This window comes from Paroedura picta, chromosome 17 (assembly GCF_049243985.1).
Source record: "Paroedura picta isolate Pp20150507F chromosome 17, Ppicta_v3.0, whole genome shotgun sequence".
NCBI lineage: Eukaryota > Metazoa > Chordata > Lepidosauria > Squamata > Gekkonidae > Paroedura > Paroedura picta.
In genome coordinates this window covers 24,636,700-24,657,997 of record NC_135385.1, presented here as the reverse complement: position 1 = coordinate 24,657,997, position 21,298 = coordinate 24,636,700, and the positions used below count along the sequence as shown (strand labels likewise).

The following is a 21,298-nucleotide window of genomic DNA, read 5'->3' as shown; positions in this document are numbered from 1 at the left end:
TTGTACATTACTGGACATGCGCAATGAATGGGACACAAATTTCTGTGCCATCTGTGCAAAATCCAGGTGTTAACAGGCGAATGCGCCGTTTCATATCATGGCAAACGAATGGGGGCAGAATCTGTCTAAGTCCACTGTCCAGTCTTAGTAGTGTGTGGGAGAGAGGAAGATGGGGCACAGGGGCCCTCAGGTTGGCATTGTCCAGCACTGGACATGTACAGTGCTAGACAATGCTAACCTGAGGGCCCCTGTGCCCCATCTTCCTCTCTCCCACACACTACTAAGACCAAAGAAGACACTGGACTTGGACAGATCCTGCCCCCACTCCTTTGTCTGCCATGATACAAAACAGTGCATTTGCCTGTTAATACCTGGATTTGCACAGATGGCACAGGGAGTCTTTGGTGGCGTTCCTTCCAAACATCCAACTGGGAGGAGTGTTCAAAAGGTCTGAACAGTAGCTCTGGTATACCTGTCAGAAAAGACACAATGCATGTGTACCCACCATTTCTATTTAAACAAAGAGACCCAATACATCAGTTAATAGACAGAAACATCATCACTCAATATACAGAAAATATACAGAAAAGTCATGAACATACAACACTGCTGTTTTGCAAGACAGCAGAGGAACAGAGGCAGAATCTGGCTAAGTCCCCTCTTCCTCGTGTGTAGAGAAAAACACCATTTTCTCTCCTACACACGAGGAAGAGGGGACTTAGCCAGATTCTGCCTCTGTTCCTCTGCTGTCTTGCTGGCTAAGTCTGGTCTTACTCGCATGTAGAAGAGAAAAACAAGAACATGGTGTTCTCTCCTACACACGAGTAAGAGCAGACTTAGCCACATTTTGCCTCCATTCCTTCTTCTGCCATTGTGTTGCAAAACACTGCATTTGTGGATCTGTTCAGATGGCTCGGGGACTCTTCAGCAGCTTCCAAGTCGGAGAAGTCTTCAAAAGGGCCTAACAGTAGCTACACAATGTACAAGAGAACCCTAGCTGTGCTAGACCTGTTAGAAAAAACACACAACACAACTCTACCCACCATTTGTTTTTAAACAAACACACCCAAGACATCACTCAATATACAGAAAGCACATTCCTCGAACTGAAGTCCTGCTCGGTTGGACAATGCCACCTGAGGGCTCCCCTGCACCATCTTCCTCTCTCCCACACACTACTAAGACTGGACAGTGGACTTAGCCACATCCTGCCCCCATTCCTTCCTCTGCCATGATACAAAACAGTGCATTTGCCTGTTAATACCTGGATGTACACAGATGGCACAGGGAGCCTTGCTTCCAAACTTCTACTACCTGTCAGAAAAAAACACCCACCATTTGTTTTTAAAGAAAGGCACACAGTACATCATTTAATACACAGAAACATCAATATACAGAAAGGTAAATCGTCAGACTGAACCAAGTCTTGTGTGTTGTTCCGTTGCACGTAGTCCTGTTCAATGCTGCTGGACAGAAAGAAACGCACAAACTTGGCATTACAGTTATGTCGACTTCCCCTAATTTGGTTCGGAAATCCATTTGCTCATGAGAAGACACAACACTGTTTTGTAACACAGCAGAGGAACAGAGGCAGAATTTGGCTAAGTCTGGTCTTACTCGTGTGTAGGAGAGAAGATGCCTCTGCACCTTCTTCTCTCTTACACACGAGTAAGAGCAGACTTAGCCAAATTCTGCCTCCGTTCCTTCCTTTGTCATGTTGAAAAACGGTGCATTCGTTTATTAATACCTGCATCTGCACAGATGGCTCAGGGACTCTTCAGCAGCCTTGCTTCCAAAAAGGACCTAACAGTAGCTGGACAATGTAGAGGAGAACCCTACCTGTGCTAAACCTGCCAGAAAAAAACACACGACACATCTCTACCCACCATTCGTTTTTAAACAAAGACACCTAGACAGAAAGGTCATTCATCAGTCTGGCGTCCTGCTCGGTTGTCACTTGCACATCTTCCTCACACGTCCCTAGTCGACATGGCTGTGCCAGCCACACCCTCTAGGAGCCGACCACGTCTTGTGTGTTGTTCCGTTGCACGGAGTCCCCTTCAATGCTGCTGCAGGAACTCAGCATTACAGTTCAGTGGTCTTCGAGGGGGTTTCGTTGACTCTTGCAGGTTGCTCCTGTTGGGAAGGGTGCAAGGAGTGTATTTTAACATGATTGTACAACACAACACTGGTGCCCAAAGTATTCTCTCAAATTCCACTAGTGTGGTTGGGAAATGCATTTACTCACGAGAAGACACAGCACTAACCTTATGACTGTTCCAGCATGAAGGTGACTAGAACAGCATCCAGCAAGAATGCCGGTTTTCCTGGGGACTGAGCTGCACTGACAGGGGATCCCCCGATCCCGCCGGGAGGCTGGCACCCCAGCAAGCAGGGGGGCTCCCGTTGCAATCCCTGCCTGGAACCCGGGTGTGCGGGGGTGGATTTCGGGAGGAGAACGAGAACTGGGCATGAGGCAGAAGGAGACCCCCCCCCCCACAGCTGCACCGGAGCAGAAAACAAAAATAAAGCCGTCCCCCCCCCCGTTGCTGGGACCTGCAGCTATTATGGTGGCTCAACAAAAATGGAGTCCAAAAGCACCTTTAAATCCAGCAGAGACTTCTGCAAGGCCTGAGCTTTCGTAGGCAGGCACCTGTCCTCCGACCACGTGGAGCCGGGATCAGGAGAGTGCACGGACAGAGAAAAGGACAAATCGGTGGCAACGTGGTAAACTGTGTCATCATGTCCAAATCAAGCCATATGGTAATTCTGTGCTAAAACAACGAATCGGTCCTTTGGACTTCAGGCTTCAGTATAAAACTGTCCCTGTTAGGACGTCATGGCAGACGCTTTCCCAATTGTGAAAAGAACGAGCAGAGACTGGGTGCTGGCCCCCTCCGTCTCCCCCCAAGCGTGGGAGCACCCCTGCAACGACAAGCCGCCCGGGCCAGTTATCCTGTCCTGAGACCAGAGAGTTGAATTCAGAATTACACTACATATCACCAGCATCACATTGCAGTCACATTGCCCCAAATAAAATAAAAAGAGGACGGGATTGTAAGGAATGTGGCTATAAGAGTTGAAGGAGCTTAGCGTGCACAGTGAAATAATAATCCCATGTCCTTGTTGAGTCCTGGGGATGCCATTGTTTTGAATGTTGTAATAAACCTGCCTTTCTGCACACTCCCTGTCTGGTCTGTTCTTGAAGTTCCTTTGCAATAAAACAGCCCCTGTGAGGTCCCTTAGTGAACGTCCCGGAAGGCTGAATATTCCCCTCCAGGTTTCTCAGGCCTGTGATGTTTGATGTCCGACTCCTGTCCCTTGACTCTTGGGTGGAGGGTTTGACCACTTTGCCCTGCCTAGTGAACTCAGGGGCACGGTTGGCATTTAAGAGCACAGACATTATAACAAGAGGCGCGTGTGCATAGCCTTCGATGGGGTAAGTGACAACGGGTCCACTGATTGTGTCATTGGCTTGTGTGTGGCAACAAAGTAGGCATCTGAGTTCATTGCGAGGTACCAGTGGCCAGGTTCACGTTAGACATCTCACTGTTGTGGGCAAGGGGTCATTTGGGATTGGGAGGGGTGTCTGTGTGCAAGAAAAGGTTTGCCCCCCCCGAACGTGGCAAAGAGAACTGTCCATGTCAGGCAGAGGTATGTCCCTGATGACGCACCAAACTGTTTGGACGTGAGAGCTGCATATATACCACGGTGGGTGTTCTGTTAATGTCTCTTCTGCGCCTGTTTTCCAACAAGATGCCTCTTGGTTTTGTTGATCACTTTTTCAACCTCATTGTTTGGGTACCCCAGTTCCGAAAAAGTTTGTTGCAGATCCTTCCAATGGGAATGTCCACCTGTGGGATCGGAGCAGATGCGGTTGTAACATAGAGCCTGCCTGTATACTATGGATTGTTTTTTAGGTTTACGATGGTGGCCAGAGGCACGCAGGTACATTTGCCAGTCGGTAGGCTTTCGATATAAGGTGGTCTCTAGGCATCCATGGTTTATTTTTGCAGTAGGGTCCACAAAACGTATTTCTTGGATAGATCGCTTCATTGTCAGGTTGACAGTGGGGTGGGAGGCATCGTATGCCTGAGGGAAGGGGTCCAGGGCTTCTCGGCCATGTGTCCAGACGATACAAATGTCATCCAGGAATCACAGGTGTAAGAGAGGTGTGAGCATTTGGGCTTTTAGGAAGCGATGCTCCAGGTCCGCCATGCAGATGTTGGCCTACTGAGGGGCCCTGTAGGGGCCCACGGCCGTACCACTGCTACGAAGGAACAGGTTGTCACCACGTCTGAAGCGGATACGGGTGAGAACAAAAGGGCAGCGTTTGCTGGCCGAGTCGGCTGTAGCCCTGTTAGAAATTGTATTCCTAATGGCTTGTAATTCCCCATCCATGGGGGTGAAAATAATATTCTCGGGAACGTTGTTCAAAGATTGTCTTGTCCTCAGAGAGTTTGTGGTGTCACAAACATAACTAGAAGCGTTGGTGGCAAAGGGTCTTAGAACAGGGTCCATGCTGCCAGATCCCCCCATGGTGGGAGCGTATATGCCTGAGACGATGGGGTGTCCTGGGGTGCCAGATTTGGGGCACACGATACAAGGTAACTGGACAAGGACCCCTTGGTGTGTCTGAAAGGAGCTCTTTCTGAATGTAAGGGGGGAATTCTTTGATAGTTTTGTGTAGTTCTTTTTCATATTCCTGGCTGGGGTTTGAGTCGGGTTGTTTGGACAAGGTGGCAACTGAGAGCTGTCTTTGAGCCTCCTGGGTGTCGCCCGATCTGTTCATGCTGACAGCAGCTCCTCCTTTGTTTGCCTCTGTAATCGATGTATCCAAAATTCCAGCATATTGTTGGGTGAACACATCGGTTTGGACCCTGCAGCGGAAGCAGGCTATGGAGAGCTCTGGTGAGGCTTGGGACCCCCTGGGGGAAGGCTCTTCCCTTGTGTTGTTTCGTTGGTGTGTGGTGGTCAGCATCCCTCCCTTCGGTGGATCGGAGGGACAGTAGATGCTGTGATGCAGTGGTGTGCAGATGTTGTCCATTCTTGCTTGTCCTGTTCACGTGGATGTCGAAAGATTTTTTTCGGTGTAAACTTCACAAGAATGCCTGCAAGTCCCCATGGAATGGGACCATATCTGTGGCTTCGCCGGGGCAGAAGGATAAGACCACGTGAGAGAACTGAATGCTCTGCAGAACGGAGGCTGTATTGTGACAGATCGACAACAATGCTGGAGTATTCTTGGTTCCAGTATTATCCACCCTTGGGTTGCATAGTTGTTTAAAGCTCCGGCTGTTTCAGTAAGTCAAACCAAGAATTGACGATGGCTGATCTTTTTTCGTGGAAGTCGTGTCAAGGGGGTCGATTCCTTGTAGAACTGTGCAGTTCAGAAAGTTTCTCCTTGAGCAGCTTCTCTTCGTAGTAGGGGCCACGGATCGGATGCTCAGGCAGTTTCTTGAAGAGTGTGACACAGTTTTTGTGCAGAGTCCGTTGGGTGAGTGGATTGCAGCGGATTCTGAAAGTCCTTTTGTTATCATGTCCCGGCATTTGCATTTGGTAAGAAAGGAAATATCCGCCTGTACCTGTGGAAGTTTCCTTGTAAATCAGAGGGAGTTCCATTCCCAGCTGCTACATGTGCTGCCTTCCATAAGGAGAGAATCAAGTGGGCAGCCTTGCTGGCTTGAAAACACCACTGATTTCACTCCTATATATCTGCACACTTATGCCTCTTGTTCCATTCTGTGTGTGGAAGTGTGCATGCACATGAAAGCTCACACCTTGAATACATCTTTCTTGGGCTTTAAAGTCCAAGATTTATTCAAGGCGTGAGCTTTCATGTGCAGACAAAATGGAACAAGACTCATAAGAGTACTGACATATATAAGAGGGAAATCAGTGGAGGTTGGAAACCAGCAGGGCTGCCCACTTGAATCTCTCTTTAAGGAAGGCACCACCTTTAGTGGCTTGGAATGGAACTCCCTCCGCCTTACAAAGAAACTTGCACAGCTACAGACTGATATTTCCTTTCTTACTAAATGCAAACGCCTGAACATGATACCTAAAAGACGGCGGATTACGAATCCTTGGCAATCGACTTACCCTACAGACACTGCAGAAAAATTTTGTGTCACATCGTCCAAGAAACTACCTCAGCATCTGATCTGTGGCCTGTACTACAAAGAGAATCTGCTCAAGGAGAAACTTTCTGAACTGGACATCTACAAGGAATCAACCCACTTGGCACAACTTCCATGAAGAAAGACCAGCCATTTTTAATTCTCGGTTTGACTTACTGAAACAGCCGGAGCTTTAAACAACTATGCAACCCAAAGGCAGATAATACTGAAAAGAAGAATTCCTCCAGCACTATTGTCGGCCTCCGTCCTGCAGAGCATTCGGTTCTCTCACGTGGTCTGTCCTTCTGCCCTGGCGAAGCCACAGAGATGGTCCCATTCCATGGGGACTTGCAGGCATTCTTGTGAAGTTTACACCGAAAAAAATCTTTTGACATACACGTGAACAGGACAAGCAAGAATGGACAACATCTGCACACCACTGCATCACAGCATCTACTGTTCCTCCAATCCACCGAAGGGAGGGATGCTGACCTCCACACACCAACGAAACAACACAAAGGGAGAGCCTTCCCCCAGGGGGTCCCAACCCTCACCAGAGCTCTCCATAGCCTGCTTCCGCCACAGGGTCCAAACCGACGTGATCGCCCAACAAAATTGCATGTGGTAGAATAGCATCTATACTGAAAGGAAGGCCATTGATGTCCTTAGGGACAATCCGGATATAATAATTCCTGAGGCAGACAAAGGAGGAGCTGCTGTCAGCATGAACAGATCGGGCGACACCCAGGAGGCTCAAAGACAGCTCTCAAGTGCCACCTTGTCCAAACAACCCGACTCAAACCACAGCCAGGAATATGAAAAAGAACTACACAAAACTATCAAAGAATTCCCCCCTTACATTCAGAAAGAGCTCCTTTCAGACACACCAAAGGGACCTTGTCCAGGTACCTTGTATCGTGTGACCAAACCGGGCACCCCAGGACACCCCATCGTCTCAGGCATATACGCTCTCACCATGGGGGGATCTGGCTGCATGGACCCTGTTCTAAGACCCTCTGCCACCAACGCTTCTAGTTATGTTTGTGACACCACAAACTCTCTGAGGACAAGACAATCTTTGAACAACCTTCCCGAGAATATTATTTTCACCCCCATGGATGGGGAATTACAAGCCATTAGGAATACAATTTATAACAAGGCTACAGCCGACTCGGCCAGCAAACACTGCCGTTTTGTTCTCACCCGTATCCGCTTCAGACGTGGTGACAACCTGTTCCTTCGTAGCAGTGGTACGGCCGTGGGCACCTACAGGGCCCTTCAGTAGGCCAAATGCTCACACCTGTCCTGGATGACATTTGTATCCTCTGGACACATGGCCGAGAAGCCCTGGTCCCCTTCCCCCAGGCATACGATGCCTTCCACCCCACTGTCAACCTGACATGAAGCGATCTATGCAAGAAATACATTTTGTGGACCCTACTGCAAAAATAAACCATGGATGCCTAGAGACCACCTTATACCGAAAGCCTACCGACTGGCAAATGTACCTGCGTTCCACTGGCCACCATCGTAAACCTAAAAAACAATCCATAGTATACAGGCAGGCTCTACGATACAACCGCATCTGCTCCGATCCCACAGGTGGACATTCCCATTGGAAGGATCTGCAACAAACCTTCTCGGAACTGGGGTACCCAAACAATGAGGTTGAAAAAGTGATCAACAAAACCAAGAAGCATCTTGTTGGAAAACAGGCGCAGAAGAGACATTAACAGAACACCCACCGTGGTATATATGCAGCTCTCACCTCCAAGCAGTTTGGTGCGTCATCAGGGACTTACCTCTGCCTGCCTGACATGGACAGTTCTCTTTGCCACGTTCGGGGGGGCAAACCTTTTCTTGGACACAGATACCCCTCCCAATCCCAAATGACAACATGCCCAGTGAGATGTCTAACGTGAACCTGGCCACTGGTACCTCGCAATGAACTCAGATGCCTACTTTGTTGCCACACACAAGCCAATGACACAATCAGTGGACCCGTTGTCACTTACCCCATCAAAGGCTATGCACACGGGCCTCTTGTTATAATGTCTGTGCTCTTAAATGCCAACCGTGCCCCTGAGTTCACTAGGCTGGGCAAAGTGGTCAAACCCTCCACCCAAGAGTCAAGGGACAGGAGTCGGACATCAAACATCACAGGCCTGAGAAACCTGGAGGGGAATATTCAGCCTTCCGGGACATTCACTAAGGGACCTCCCAGGGGCTGTTTTATTGCAAAGGAACTTCAAGAACAGACCAGACAGGGAGTGTGCAGAAAGGCAAGTTTATTACAACATTCAAAACAATGGCATCCCCAGGACTCAACAAGGACATTCGTTTTTTATCTCACTGTGCACGCTAAGCTCCTTCAACTCTTATAGCCACATTCCTTACAATCCCCTCCTCTTTTTATTTTATTTGGGACAATGTGACTGCAATGTGATGCTGGTGATATGTAGTGCAATTCTGAATGCAACTCTCTGGTCTCAGGACAGGATAACTGGCCCGGGCGGCTTGTGGCTTGCAGGGAAGCTCCCACGCTTGGGGGGAGACGGAGGGGGCCAGCACCCAGTCTCTGCTCGTTCTATTCACAACTGGGAAAGCGTCTGCCATGACGTCCTAACAGGGACAGTTTTATATGCCTGAAGTCCAAAGGACTGATTGGCTGTTTTAGCACAGATTTACCATATGGCTTGATTTGGACATGATGACACAGTTTACCACGTTGCCACCGATTTGTCCTTTTCTCTGTCCGTGCACTCTCCTGATCCCGGCTCCACGTGGTCGGAGGACAGGTGCCAGCCTACGAAAGCTCAGGCCTTGCAGAAGTCTCTGCTGGACTTAAAGGTGCTTTTGGACTCCATTTTTGTTGAGCCACCAAAATAGCTGCAGGTCCCAGCAACGGGGGGGGGGGGGGGGGACGGCTTTATTTTTATTTTCTGCTCCGGTGCAGCTGTGGGGGGGGGGGTGTCTCCTTCTGCCTCATGCCCAGTTCGCATTCTCCTCCCGAAATCCCCCCCCCACACACCCGGGTTCCAGGCAGGGATGGCAACGGGAGCCCCCTGCTTGCTGGGGTGCCAGCCTCCCGGCGGGACCGGGAGATCCCCCGTCAGTCCAGCTCAGTCCCGGGCGGGAGGAAGGGCGGCGCCCCAGGCCCAGGTCTCCCGGGGAGGACTTGGCAACCGGAGCCTGTGCCAAAGGGGGGCGGAAGGACCCTGCGTGTCGCACTGCGGTTGCCACCCTCCCGGCCGGGGCTGGAGCCCCCATTCCCGCTGACCGGAGGCACCAGGAGGGGGGGAGGGGCCGCTCTGGGGGGCGACTTCAGGCCGACGCGGGACCCCCCCGGGCATACCCTGACTGCGCCGCCCCCGCCCGGAGCCCCCGGAGAGAAGAAGGCCGAAGAAAGAGCGAAAAGAACGAAAAAAGGACGCGGAACGCGCAAGGCCTACCTGCCGGAAGTCGCACGCGGAGGAACAGACGCCGAGACCGGAAACGCGGTCCTTTTCATATGGCCCCGCCCCCGCGCTCTCAGCCAATCGCGAAGCACGGCCTAGCCAATCGCCTCGCCCGGCGCCGCAGCCTCCCTTCCGATTGGTCTGTCTTGTCCGTCACTCCGCCATCCCGTATTCGTCCCGCCCTCGCCGCCTCAGCCAATCGCACGGGGCGCCTTAACCAATCGACGCACACGACGCCGCAGCCTCCATTCCGATTGGCCGGACCAACCTTCCACTTTGATTGGACGTTCCAGGAAGATAGGCGGGAAAAGTGAAGTCACTCGTCGAGGGGCGAAGCGTTGACTTTCGGGAAATGTAGTGTCTTATGGGAGTCGGATAGTCGGACGCCTATATCCGCGTGTGGTTAATGGACTTCAGTTCCCGGCATGCGTAGCTGCACGTCGTAGTGCGCATGACGTTTGTGCCGCCGATAAGGAAAGGACTACATTTCCCGGCACGGCGATGTACCTCGCCTAGTGCGCATGTCCGCCAAACTCCTCGTGTGCGAAAAGGACTACATTTCCCGGCATTTCCAGCTGCCTAAAGCAATGCGCATGTGTATTTCCTTTTTTTCTGCATCCGTGTCGTCCTGGAAGTGGTTGCCGTGGAAAGTCCGGCAACTAACCGCTAAGCGGAACGACTAATATCATGGTCCTAGTTTCCGCACGAGTCTCTTATCCGGGGCACCAATCCCTAAGAGGTAGGGAAGTAATACGGCGGCCCGCCTATACAATTCCGGCGCATTCTGCCCTACGAGGTAGGGAAATAGTAGTTCCCGCCTCTACATTTCCGGTGCGAGGTAAACATCGCTGCGGGGTTCCACTCGCGTGCTAAAAGGCTAACGAGTCCAGAAATTACGCGCTGCCCGTCGCGGGGGCGGGGGGGGGCTACAATTCCCAGCATTCTCGGCTGCCCGGCCTAGTGCGCATGACTGAGGACTTGGCGTTGAAAGCGGCGGCTGCCTCCCTTGCATCCGCGTCATTTCCCACTTTGGCCACAAGACGGCAGCCTTTCCTCTCCCTCCTCTCCCCCCCCCCCGCCCGTGCTTCTTCCCAGCTGGGCGGAGCAGATTCCTATATTCTGGCCGTCAATGGAGATGCATAGCAGGTGCTGCCGTCTGGCGGACAAACTGGGAAATGCGCGGATAAATGGGTCCGCGACTCCCATCCTGTGGCCAGATTGAGAATTGCAGGACCAAGACCAGGAGGGGGAGATGGGCGGCCCCGCGACGGCTCAGCTCAGAATGGACAGGCCGGGCCGCTGTCTGCAGGACAAATTAATCTTAATTAATAAATAATAAATAAAAGTCCATAAAGGATATACTGCACCTGGGAGCGGGCCGCGCGTCTCCGTTGGGAACTACAATTCCCGGCATTACCTGCTGCTCGGCGTAGTGCGCATGACGGGGGACTTAGCGGGAATAGCCGCTGCCGCCCTTTCATTATAGACATGCATAGCAGGTGCTGCCGTCTGGCGGACACACAGGGAAATACGCGGATCAAGGGGTCCGCGACTCCCATCCTGTGGCCAGTTTGAGAATTGCAGGACCGAGACCAGGAGGGGGAGATGGGCGGCCCCGCGACGGCTCAGCTCAGAATGGACAGGCCGGGCCGCTTTCTGCAGGAAAATAAAATATTAATTAGTTAATAGGTCCCTTCCTGGGAGTCGCGGACCAGTTTTATCTGCGTAAATTCCCAATTTGTCCGCCAGACGGCAGCACCTGCTATGCAGAATAGGGATGGATATGCATCATTCCAGTGGTGTGGTTCTAGTGCGCATGCGTCGAACGGTTTCTCCCGCGCGAAGCACGCCGGGAGTTGTAGAAGGGGGAAGCGACGGGCGGGTCTTGTCCCTTCTCGACGTGGACGGCACCCTGACCGCGCCCCGCCAGGTGGGTGCCCGCGCGAGCCCCCCCCCCGTGCATGTGCAGAGTGCCCCGGGAGGCTGGCAAGCGGGCGTGATTGGCAGGCGCGTCCTCGGCCGCTTTGCAGCAACAGCTCCCCCCGCCCCCGCTTGTACTGGCCTGGGGGGTCTTGCAAGGCTGTCCTGGGAGTCCTCCGCCAGCCCCCTCTGGGAATGGCTTCTCGGGTTCATGGAAGGGCCTCCGAGATCATCTAGTCCAACCCCGATTCGCAGAGCAGGAAATCGCCACTACCGCCCACCGCTTCATGCCCACCAAGCCTGGCCTGGAGGAGATTCGCCCCAGGAGTTCCCTGGGCTTGCCAGAGACAAATCCCGGCCCACCCCTGCCTGCTTGCCCAGGTTCATACATAACACAAGCCCTGCAAGCAGGCAGAGAGGGGCAAGTGGGCAGGTGGCAAGCCTGGGTCCAGAGGGACCTGGAAGACCAGAAATGTTGTGGAAGTGTTGTCAAAGAAGCAGCACTCTGCACGTGCTTAGGGCCACAGTCGTTTTTCAGTTCCCGCAACATGTAAAGACACAGGGCACCTTTGTTGGCCTTCTTTGGAAATTAAATCGATGGGAACTCTTTGCTTCCCCCTCTTCACTGGACAAAGCATCTTTGGCAGTCACATGGGAGTAGGGCAGAGGTGTGAGCCACCTTGCAGGGCTGTTGTGCAGGGAAACTGAGGTTGAAGCCCCTTAACGGTGCCCTTCTCTTAGACAGGGTAGAAATACATTACATTTATTGCCGTGAGCCTCCCTTGCAGCTGGGAAATTCTGCCGCCCTCCATGCCTGGCCTGTTTGCGGGAACCATTTTCAAACCAGACTTCTCTTCCAGGGGCACCTTTACCGAATTCCGGAGCGGGATGCTGAACGTCTGCCCCGTGGGCATGAGCTGCAGCCAGGCAGAACGGATCGAGTTCCACGAGCTCGATGAGCATTTGGGGAAAGGGAGGCATCCCGCCCTACCCTCCTTCCCCCTGGGAGAGCCCCACATGGCCTGGAGCTCCTTGGTGGAAGGGAGGCTAGAGGGATTGGGGGCTGCCATTGAAAAAAAGCCTTTGTATGTCTTTGCTTCCTAGCACCACCCTTGCGGGGAGGGGCAGGGCCTCCTGCAACACACCCAAAGCTTATACATGTTCAGTGTAGCGGCGAGGGGCTTTCCCTGTTCTGGGGAGCTGCCACGAAAATCCCCAGCACGGCACCGTTGTAGAGGAATGGGCTCTGAAGTCCCCAGAGGGGACCCAGCCTGTGGGGAGGGTGTGGCGTCCCTAAGGATGCGTCCCAGAATCCTTTGCCAAGGGAACACATTTCACTGCATGCACCGGGAGTCTTGGGGGAGGCCAGAAACTTTGAAGAAGGCTCAAAAGGGACTTGGGGGTACAGGGAACGCTCGACACAAACACAAGAATCACTGCATTGAGGAGATTGGTTTATTTTTTTAACAGAGGGAACACATAAGAGAGAAATTTGTCTCCGACCTTCAGAGAGATTTTGCAGTTAGACAAGGGGGGGGGGAATATTTTGCTCTGGATGTGAATTTGCTTATTTGGGATTCTTCCTCCACCAAGCTCCCGTCATTCAGGGGGGGAATTGGAACCTAAAAGGAAAGAGAGGGGACAGACTGATCTTCCACGGTGTTGCCACAGCTTCAGGGGGCCAGATAAGCATCGACATCTTTCCAGAAGGCTGGGACAAGCGGTACTGCTTGGGCATCGTGGGCAGCGACAGCTACAAGAAGATCTACTTCTTCGGGGACAAGACTGCAAAGATGAGTACGGAACTGGCCGGGCCACTCCACACCCGATGCCAGCTTCCTGCACTTACCCACCCCCCCGACACACACCCTGCGACGTCTCGGGCGGCGTCCACGGAACAGTAGCACGAGCACATTTGAAACACGTGTGACAATATGCGCAGAAGGCAGGACGAACACGGACGGTCGGGCGGCTGTCAAAATCGGGGCGCTTTGCACACAGGGGCGTAGACTGCAGTCGATCGGGTCGGGGGGGAGACGGCAGCTGGGCGGCAGCCTGAGGTTGGGGAGAGAGGGGTGCCAGAGTCCCTTCACGAGGGGCTGGGTGGAGGGAGGCCCCTGGCACCGGTCTCCTCCAAAAGCCTGGTGGGAGAGCTCCATTTGGCAGGCCCCCTGGGAGCGTTGGAGTTGCCAAAGGGCCTGGATTTCATAGGGGGAGCTGGCTCTGGTCAAGGCCAGGTGATCTCCTTGGGGCCTTGTCTTTAGTGGCCCCAACCTGTTGGAATGAGCTCCCCCGATGAAATCCAGGCCCTTTGGCAACTCCAACGCTCCCAGGGGGCCTGTCAAATGGAGCTCTCCCAACAGGCTTTTGGAGGAGACGGGTGCCAGGGGCCTCCCTCCACCCAGCCCCTCGTGAAGGGACTCTGGCACTCCTCTCTCCCCAACCTCAGGCTGCCGCCCAGCTGCCATCTCCCCCCTGACCCGATCGACTGCAGTCTACACCCCTGTGTGCAAAGCGCCCTGATTTTGACAGCTGCCCGACCGTCCGTGTTCATCCTGCCTTCTGCGCATATTGTCGCATGTGTTTCAAATGTGCTTGTGCTACTGTTCCGTGGGCACCGCCCGAGACGTCATGGGGGGTGTGTGTGGGGGGGAATGGGTAAACCAGCAACAGAGGGGCGATGGGACGCAACAGAACTGCAGAAATTCAATTCACAGAGTGTTTTTTTTTTTTCCCGGTCTCCTCGTAAGGAGGCAACGACTATGAAATTACACCGACCCCAGGACAGTCGGCCATAGCGTTGCCTCACCCGAACAGACTAAGCTGCTCTGCCAAGAACTCTTCTTCCTCTGAGGCCGGGTCAGTTGCTCAAAGCCGGAGCAGAAGCGTGGATGCCTCAGAAAGAGTCCCGGAGGCCTGCCATGCTAGTTGCCACCCAAGCAGACAGTCCTTTCACCTCCACAGACACAGTTCCTGTTGACCCTAATAAAATCCCTCCACCGGCACCCCGTTCACATGCACAGTGATGTCCCTTCACCAACTGCCCTCTCGCCTCCCTGGCTGACGTCGGCTGGGCCGCTGGACACGACGCTAAAAAGAGAGATCCTAAAGCCAGGGAGGGGGGTCTGTGCGGTGATGCCGTCTTCGGGGGCATCCCTGTGCCGATCTCCTTCCATGTGAGAGCTGCACGCAGGTCTCTCCAATGCTGTCGATGTGCGTTTGTGGGAAATAAAGTCTCTCTTCTGTTCTGTCCGACAGTCCCTGAAAAACCTCACCTGGCCCCGTCCATTTTGGACACAGGATCGGTGCCTTTCCTTCTGCTGCCGGAAAGGGGGAGCTCCTTCCTCCTTTGCTACCGCTCAGCGTGGGCCCCGAGAATCTGCTTCCTCCCGGGCAGAAAGGGGCGGCTGTGGAGAAGAGGGGAAACACAAGGAGGTCTCTGGATGTCATACATGAAGCTGTCAGTTGTCACTTGGGAGGAAAAAATTAATCTATTTTTCACTGTTCCTGGTGGTTTTCCTCTGTTACCCACATGTGGAGCGTGCCACGAGCACCTGGGCTGTCACAGCAAAATAATACAGCTAGACCCAATCTTACCACATTGAATCCTGTGCCTAAGAGTTACAAAAGGTACAAAGACCCACCACATACCCTTTTGGGTGCACAGTCTAAGTGGGGCGTCCTTCTGGGCTTCCGTGCCCCCCTCCCGCCTTCGGTGTCACCTCGGAAGGGAATCCTCCAACGTTCCCCCTTCTATTGAGTCTCGGCTGCCCGCCAGGCACACTGGGGTGTCTGGGCCACAGAGGGAGAAAGACTTCTGGCAGAAGCCAGGCAGCACTTGGTCTCTCTCCAAACCCCCAAGTCAGGAAGAAGAGGAGAAAGACAAGCCGGGATTTGCCCAGTGGCTGCTGGAGAGATGCAGGAAAGGGAGGAGAGGAAAGGGGGAGGCCAAGGGGAGGCACCAAAAGAGGAGGAAAGGAGGGGGGCAGAGGAAAGAGAAACCTTGGGAGGCAAGAAATAAAGGCATGCCAAGAGACAGACTGAAGGGGGCTGGGAGCCAGCAGGACTAAGGAGGAAAGATGGAGGGAGAAAAGGAACGGACTCCAAAAGAGACCCGGGAAAAGGAGGGACAGGCTGCCTCGGACAAGAAGGGATTCTGCAGGTGGGATGGAGACGGATGCCCAATCGCATCCCCCTTCCGGGAGCTCCCTGCCCTATTCCTCCCAGCAGTGCCCAAGTATTCCCCCTTGCTCAGCCCAGTCCCAAACAGCCGTTACTGAGTCAGCTCCTTAGTCTGCCTACCAACGTTGCTGTTTACTCTTCGGGATTTTTATTGGTCCAAGACCATCCTCTCTAGTTATGGCTGCCACTCTGCCTCCTCCCGAAGCCCTCAGCATCCGGGTTCAGGCTTAACCAATCTTGGGAGCTGAGCAAGTCTGGCCCTGGGTACTGTTTGGGTGGGAGACACACATTCCCTCCCCCCGGAAGGCCAGGGCTCAGTCTGGAGGGGTTGGCCAAGGCACACCGCCTCTGCACGTCCCTTGCCTTGACAGGCCCACGGGGTCATGCTAAACCCGTTAGTGCTTGACAGAGTTTTCCACAAGAACAGTCCTTGGCTATCAATGCAACAAAAAGCTCCCCTTGAAGAAGAAGAGTTGGTTTTTAAACCCCGCTTCTCACTGCCCAGAGGAGTCTTAGAGCGGCTTCCGATCGCCTTACCTTCCTCTTCCCCCAACAACCTTGCGAGGTAGATGGGGCTGAGAGAGCTGAGAGAGAACTGTTCTGTGAGAACAGCTCTAGGAGAACGGGCCCAACGTCACCCAGCTAGCTGCATGGGGAGGAGGAGGAGGGCATCAAACCGGGCTCTCCAGATTAGAGCCCACCGTGCTTTAAGCACACCGCCACACTGGCTTCCAAGTTCCCCCTCCCCAGAAATCCTCCCTCGGCCCCCCAAGACTGGAGGTGGGGTGTCCTCAGAAGGAGCAGGCAGAACTGGGGCTGACGGAGCCCCCCACGGGCACAGGGGCGCGTGCACACCCACCTGACGGGCAAGCCATGACCTCCACGTAGTGGTACGCCGATTTCCCCCGCTTGAGTTTCTGCACCAGGTTCTGGATGTTGCGGAACCCGTAGGCCAGGGCAAAGCGCAGCAGAGTCTGCCCGTCCTTCTCCAGCGTCACCTCCTGGAAGTCTTTGTTCCTGGGGCAAGGGGGAGACGGACAGATAAGCAAACACAGCTATTTGCCCACGAGCTGCCTCGGCTGCGCGTTCAGGGAACGTTCACAAACACTCCAACTGTTCAAGAGGAAAGCAGACACTGGAGACTGCTGGCGGACGACACGGCATTATTGGGGGGTGGGGGACTAGGGTCAAAGGGGGGACATCTTCGTCCCAAATAATGTCAGAAATCTCTCCTTTGTGCCCTTCAGCTCAAGACACTTTCAACTATTATGGGAAAAGTCAGAGGCGGTTTGAGACAAGCAAACGGCGAACAAGAGGTCACTGGCGGGCCCAACACACTGACTGGGAGGCAGAGACTGTCCTGCTCAGAGAGGTTTTGGGGGGAGGGCATCGGGGCTGGGCGGAGAGATTCGCACTCTGTACCTCAAGGGCCAGTACTCCAGCTTGTCCACTCGGATCCCGGCTTTCTGACCGCTGGGGGGCTTCTGGAAGGAGCCTGGGCTTGGGCCCCTGTGTGACACAGACTGCTGGGCTGGATGGGCCACTGGCCTGACCCAAGAGAGCTTCTGTTGCGCTTTTAAGCACAGCCAGCAGGGATTCAGAGCAGCAGAAGGCTGCGCCTAAGAGTTACAAAAGGTCCAAAGACCCACCACATACCCTTTTGGGGTGTCGTTCTGGGCTTCTGTGCTTCCCTCCCACCTTTGGTGTCGCCTTGGGGGACGGGCACAGGATCCTCCAACCGTGCCCCCTCCTATTCCATCTGGACTTCCTGCCAAGCACATTGGGGTGTCTGGGCCACAGAGGGAGCCAGCGATCACCCTGTCCGGCCAGCTGGGAAAGGTGGATGTCCGGGGGGGGGGGGGGGAGAGAAAGCCCTTCCCAGCTGGCCGGGCAGGGCCATTGGGGGCTCAGAGAGTTGCCGATCACCCTGCCCGCCCGGGAACGGCTACAACCCGGGTCTAGTGCCCGCTGTATTATATTTACTGCAAGCTTAATTTCTAGTCATCTGTAAACCGCTCCGCGGTTATTAAATAAAAGAGTACGGGCAAGTTGGGAGGAGTTAGGGCGAGCTCTGTCTGGGATGAAAACTCGGAGGGGCGAGTTTTTCGCCCCTCCGAGTGTCAATCCTGAACCAAGGAGGCAATGAGGAGGCGCGCAAAGCTGCCATACAGTACCCTTCGATGCGGGGAAAGCCGCACTACCTCCCAACTTCCCACGATAGGGGATCGGACAACGCACCCCTTCACTGCCGCCCTTCGCCGCTGATGCCCGGAGGTTGCCCGTCACCGCCACTGCCGCCGCTTCCCGCCCGTTCCCGCTCCCACACGCGGCTCCCCCAGTGTCGCTGCCCTTGCGAGCACGTTGCCCATGCCGACCGGGCTTCGCCTGCCGCCGCCGCCCTTATGCCACCGTTGCCGCTCCCTCCCGCGGCTCCCCCATCGCCGCCGGCCTGCGAGCAGCTCCCACGGCCGAGCCCCAACCTTCAGGGGCCCTCCTCCTGCCCGCCGACACCACGAGCCCACCTCCGAGCCGCAGCCCGCCGTCCAAAGTGGCCGCCGACATGAGGACGCCGCCGCACGGCCGCTACAACCTCCACGGCCCTGCCTTCTGACGTCCTCGTCCTCCTGGCCGCCGACATGGAGAGCCCACCACCGAGCCGACATGGCACCTCCTCCAGCCCCAACAGGTTTGCTTCCCTGCCTCACGCTGCCCTTGCCTCTTCCTCGCTCTGCTCCAGACTCACTACTTACTGCCCACCATCCACCCGCCGCCCAGCCCTCCAAACGCCCAGGGACCCCTGCCATGCTGCGCCCAGCTGCCGATGCGCCCGCAGCCTACAGGGCCGTCTCCAGGGACCCCTGCCCGCCCCCCCCCCGGGGAGGGGGACCGCCTGCTAGCGCCCATTGTATTTTAGGGACCATGGGCTTTACGTCTAGTTTATAAATATGCTGAAGAACAGGGCAGGCCCTTGGGGGACTCCGCTTGTCCCTCTTCCCCAAGAGGAAGCTGAACCATTCACAAGCGCCCTCTGGGTACAATGGGCCAACCAGTTATCGATCCACCCGACAGAATTAGGATCCATCCCGCCTTTTACCCACTCGTGAACAAGAATGTCATGCGGAGCCTGATCAGAAGCCAGATCCACGCTGTCCCCGGCATCCCCCGGATCCAGCAAGCCCTCGCCCCCCCCCCCCAACGGGGATCCTTAAAGCAAGAGACGCTCGCGGCTCTCCTCGGGGCGACCCGGGAACTTCAATCCGGATTACGCGGGGGGGGGATGAGGGGGGTTCACACGAGTCTGGTCTGACTCCGGAGCGAAGAAGGACCAATAAAGAGCGAGAAGGAGGAAAAGGCGGACGCGGCGCCGCTATCACCTACCTCCCGGAAGCGGCGCGCGGAGGAACAGAGGCCCCGACCGGAAACACCGCCTCCTGCCGCCTCAGCCAATCGCGGGCTGCGCTGTAGCCAATCGCCACTCACGACGCCGCAGTCTCCGTGCCGATTGGCCGGTCTCATCGGGCACACCTCCTGCCCCTTCCGCCCCGCCTCTCACCGCCACAGCCAATTGCAAGGCGCGTTCTAGCCAATCGCGACGCACGACGCCGCAGACTCCCGTCCGATTGGCCGGCCTCTTCGGGCACCCCACGGTCCTATCGGATTGGACGCCGGAGCGCGGAAAGGAACGTCTTTCGTCAGCGGCGCGAAGCGCAGGATTATGGGGAGTGTAGTCTGTGACGGGAGACGGCGAGGGGGCCGCGCGTTTCCGCAGACGCGCAAGGACTGCAATTCCCGGCGTGCCCAGCGTCGCGTCTGGCTGTGGGCACTTCCTGTCCATCGCATGTTCTGGCCGTCAATAGACATGCATAGCAGGTGCTGCCGTCTGGCGGCCAATGTGGGAAAATACGCGGGTAGAACTGGCCCGCGACTCCCATCCTGTGGCCAGATTGAGAACTGCAGGACCAAGAGCAGGAAAGGGAGACGCGCCGCCGCTTCTGGCCCCACTGAAAATTCAGCGGCTAAGTTTAAAAAGGGCAGGAGAAAATCCATAAAGGATTAGCTGCCACTCAGCCTTGACGCTCCAGCTCTGCATTGCGTGGGAGGGAAGAGCGCAACCGGGGGGGGGGGCTGGGCCGACGGTGCATCTTGCCTCTCCCCCCCTTGACTTCTACAGCCTTACAGAGAGGGCCGGAGGGAGGTGGCGCGGGGTCTCTTTGCGGGGAGCCTCTGCAAAGGGAAGCGGGAACGGGCGAGAACGCCGTCCCCTCCTGCAGGGCAAAGACCGGGAAAAGGAGATTTGCTGCCCTCCTGTGGCCACAAGGAAGACTGCGCGCTCAAGCTGAGACATGCATAGGAGGTGCTGCCGACTGGTGGCCACCCTCAGGAATTACATGGCTGAAATTAATAAAATCAGAGTCCAGTAGCTGAAATTGTAAAGCGCTCTAGGAGCGGCCGTTTGCATATTTCCCAGGGGAGATAAACTCTCCCTGAAGGTCCCATCCCCAAGGAGTTGAATGTCTGTGCCCCATGGTGCATTGCCCGGGCACCCCCTCATGCTCAGAAACAGCAGCCATAGGACTTGTAAATAAAGGCCCCGGTTTTGATTTTGCCCCTCTAAAATAAGCCCCTGCTGTTGAAAAGGCCCACACTTGAGTCAGGTCTTGGCTATTCTTCTCTTGCCTCCCCCCTCCCCAAACAGAAAAGCAAGCACCAGCCGTGCCTTCTCCTCCCTCCAGCCGACCACTCCCTTGGGTTCCCCGGGGCTTCAGAGGAAGGGATCTGCTCCAGACTCCAGGGACCCTGTTCCCAAGGACTGCCCCCTTCTGTCCCCCCTGCAGCCACCAACCACAGAGTCCTTCTGGGATTGGGTTAAGGTGACCAGATTGTCCCACTTTTGGAGGGATATCTGGAGACACCTGGCAAATTGTACTTATGTTGAAATTTTAAAAAATATATTACAATACTATTTTTGCATTCGATGAAACTTTTTGTTGCTCCATATAGACCAAATTCTTAATCAAGACCCCCCCCCCCCCCCGGTCAATGGTGTCCCACTTTACCAATGTTAAAATCTGATCACCTTAGATTGGGGGCCGAGGCCCCTCTGCAAGGGAAGGCCCAGGCCTGGTAGCTGGACGTAGGCGCATGTTCTTCCAATCCAAAGGAATGACCCCAAATCCCAACCCATTACAGGACTCTAAGGGAAGAAGGGCAGATGCCATGCAGCTGAAGGAAAGACGGTGGCCAAGGTGCTTCATGGGGATCAGGTTCCAAACCCAGACTTAAGGGCAAGAGACATTTAGGGAGAACAGAGGTCTTGCTCTACAAGCTCTGGGTGTTTCCCGGCCCAGAATTCAGGGCCCCTTGGCGGGAGAACCCGTCTCCTTCACCGTCCCACAGAATCATCTCTCCTGCTCGGGCCAAGAGGGCAGAGCTACGCCCTGGTCCAAGAGCCAGATTTTGGGCAGAACTCTAGCCTGGATCCGTTCACCTGAGACTCCTCTTTAAGAGGCTCTCAAGGGATCCAGCGGCTGTCCCTTTGTCCTTTGTACTTCCAGGGCACATCAAATGCATCCTTGGGACAAAGATTTCATGCTGCTTCAACAGAGCTCATCTCTTCTT

General features: G+C 54.8%; 1 protein-coding gene and 1 long non-coding RNA gene across 4 annotated transcripts; both read right to left on the bottom strand.

Annotated features, from left to right (window-relative positions):
• Nucleotides 1–496: 496 nt before the first annotated feature.
• On the bottom strand, nucleotides 497–10,932 carry LOC143827263 (uncharacterized). Its single transcript, XR_013227233.1, has 2 exons — nucleotides 9,572–10,932; nucleotides 497–2,136 (listed from the first exon to the last, which is right to left on the bottom strand). It is a non-coding gene; the product is annotated as an uncharacterized LOC143827263 (long non-coding RNA).
• Nucleotides 10,933–12,938: 2,006 nt separating this feature from the next.
• On the bottom strand, nucleotides 12,939–19,198 carry LOC143827479 (cytosolic iron-sulfur assembly component 3-like). Of its 3 annotated transcripts, XM_077317059.1 has the most exons (4): nucleotides 18,202–18,771; nucleotides 16,539–16,696; nucleotides 14,773–14,904; nucleotides 12,939–13,119 (listed from the first exon to the last, which is right to left on the bottom strand). In XM_077317059.1, the coding sequence occupies exons 1-4, from the start codon at nucleotides 18,315–18,317 to the stop codon at nucleotides 13,097–13,099; spliced, it is 429 nt and encodes a 142-aa protein (XP_077173174.1). In that variant the 5' UTR covers nucleotides 18,318–18,771; the 3' UTR covers nucleotides 12,939–13,096. The 3 variants fall into 3 exon arrangements, with proteins under 3 accessions (XP_077173174.1, XP_077173175.1, XP_077173173.1); XM_077317060.1 differs by lacking the exons at nucleotides 12,939–13,119; nucleotides 18,202–18,771 and adding an exon at nucleotides 19,058–19,198 and having other exon boundaries at nucleotides 14,077–14,904; XM_077317058.1 differs by lacking the exon at nucleotides 12,939–13,119 and having other exon boundaries at nucleotides 14,077–14,904.
• Nucleotides 19,199–21,298: the final 2,100 nt, after the last annotated feature.

Bases quoted from the DNA above. Each gene is read 5' to 3' on its own strand.
- LOC143827479 (XM_077317058.1), bottom strand. From the start codon at position 18,317: ATGTCGGCGGCCAGGAGGACGAGGACGTCAGAAGGCAGGGCCGTGGAG. The intron at 16,697-18,201 runs GTGGGCTCGTGG...CCCTTGCCCCAG, and splicing joins CGGCGGGCTGCGGCTCGGAG to GAACAAAGACTTCCAGGAGG. The intron at 14,905-16,538 runs GTGGGTGTGCAC...TCTTCTCCACAG, and splicing joins GGTCATGGCTTGCCCGTCAG to CCGCCCCTTTCTGCCCGGGA.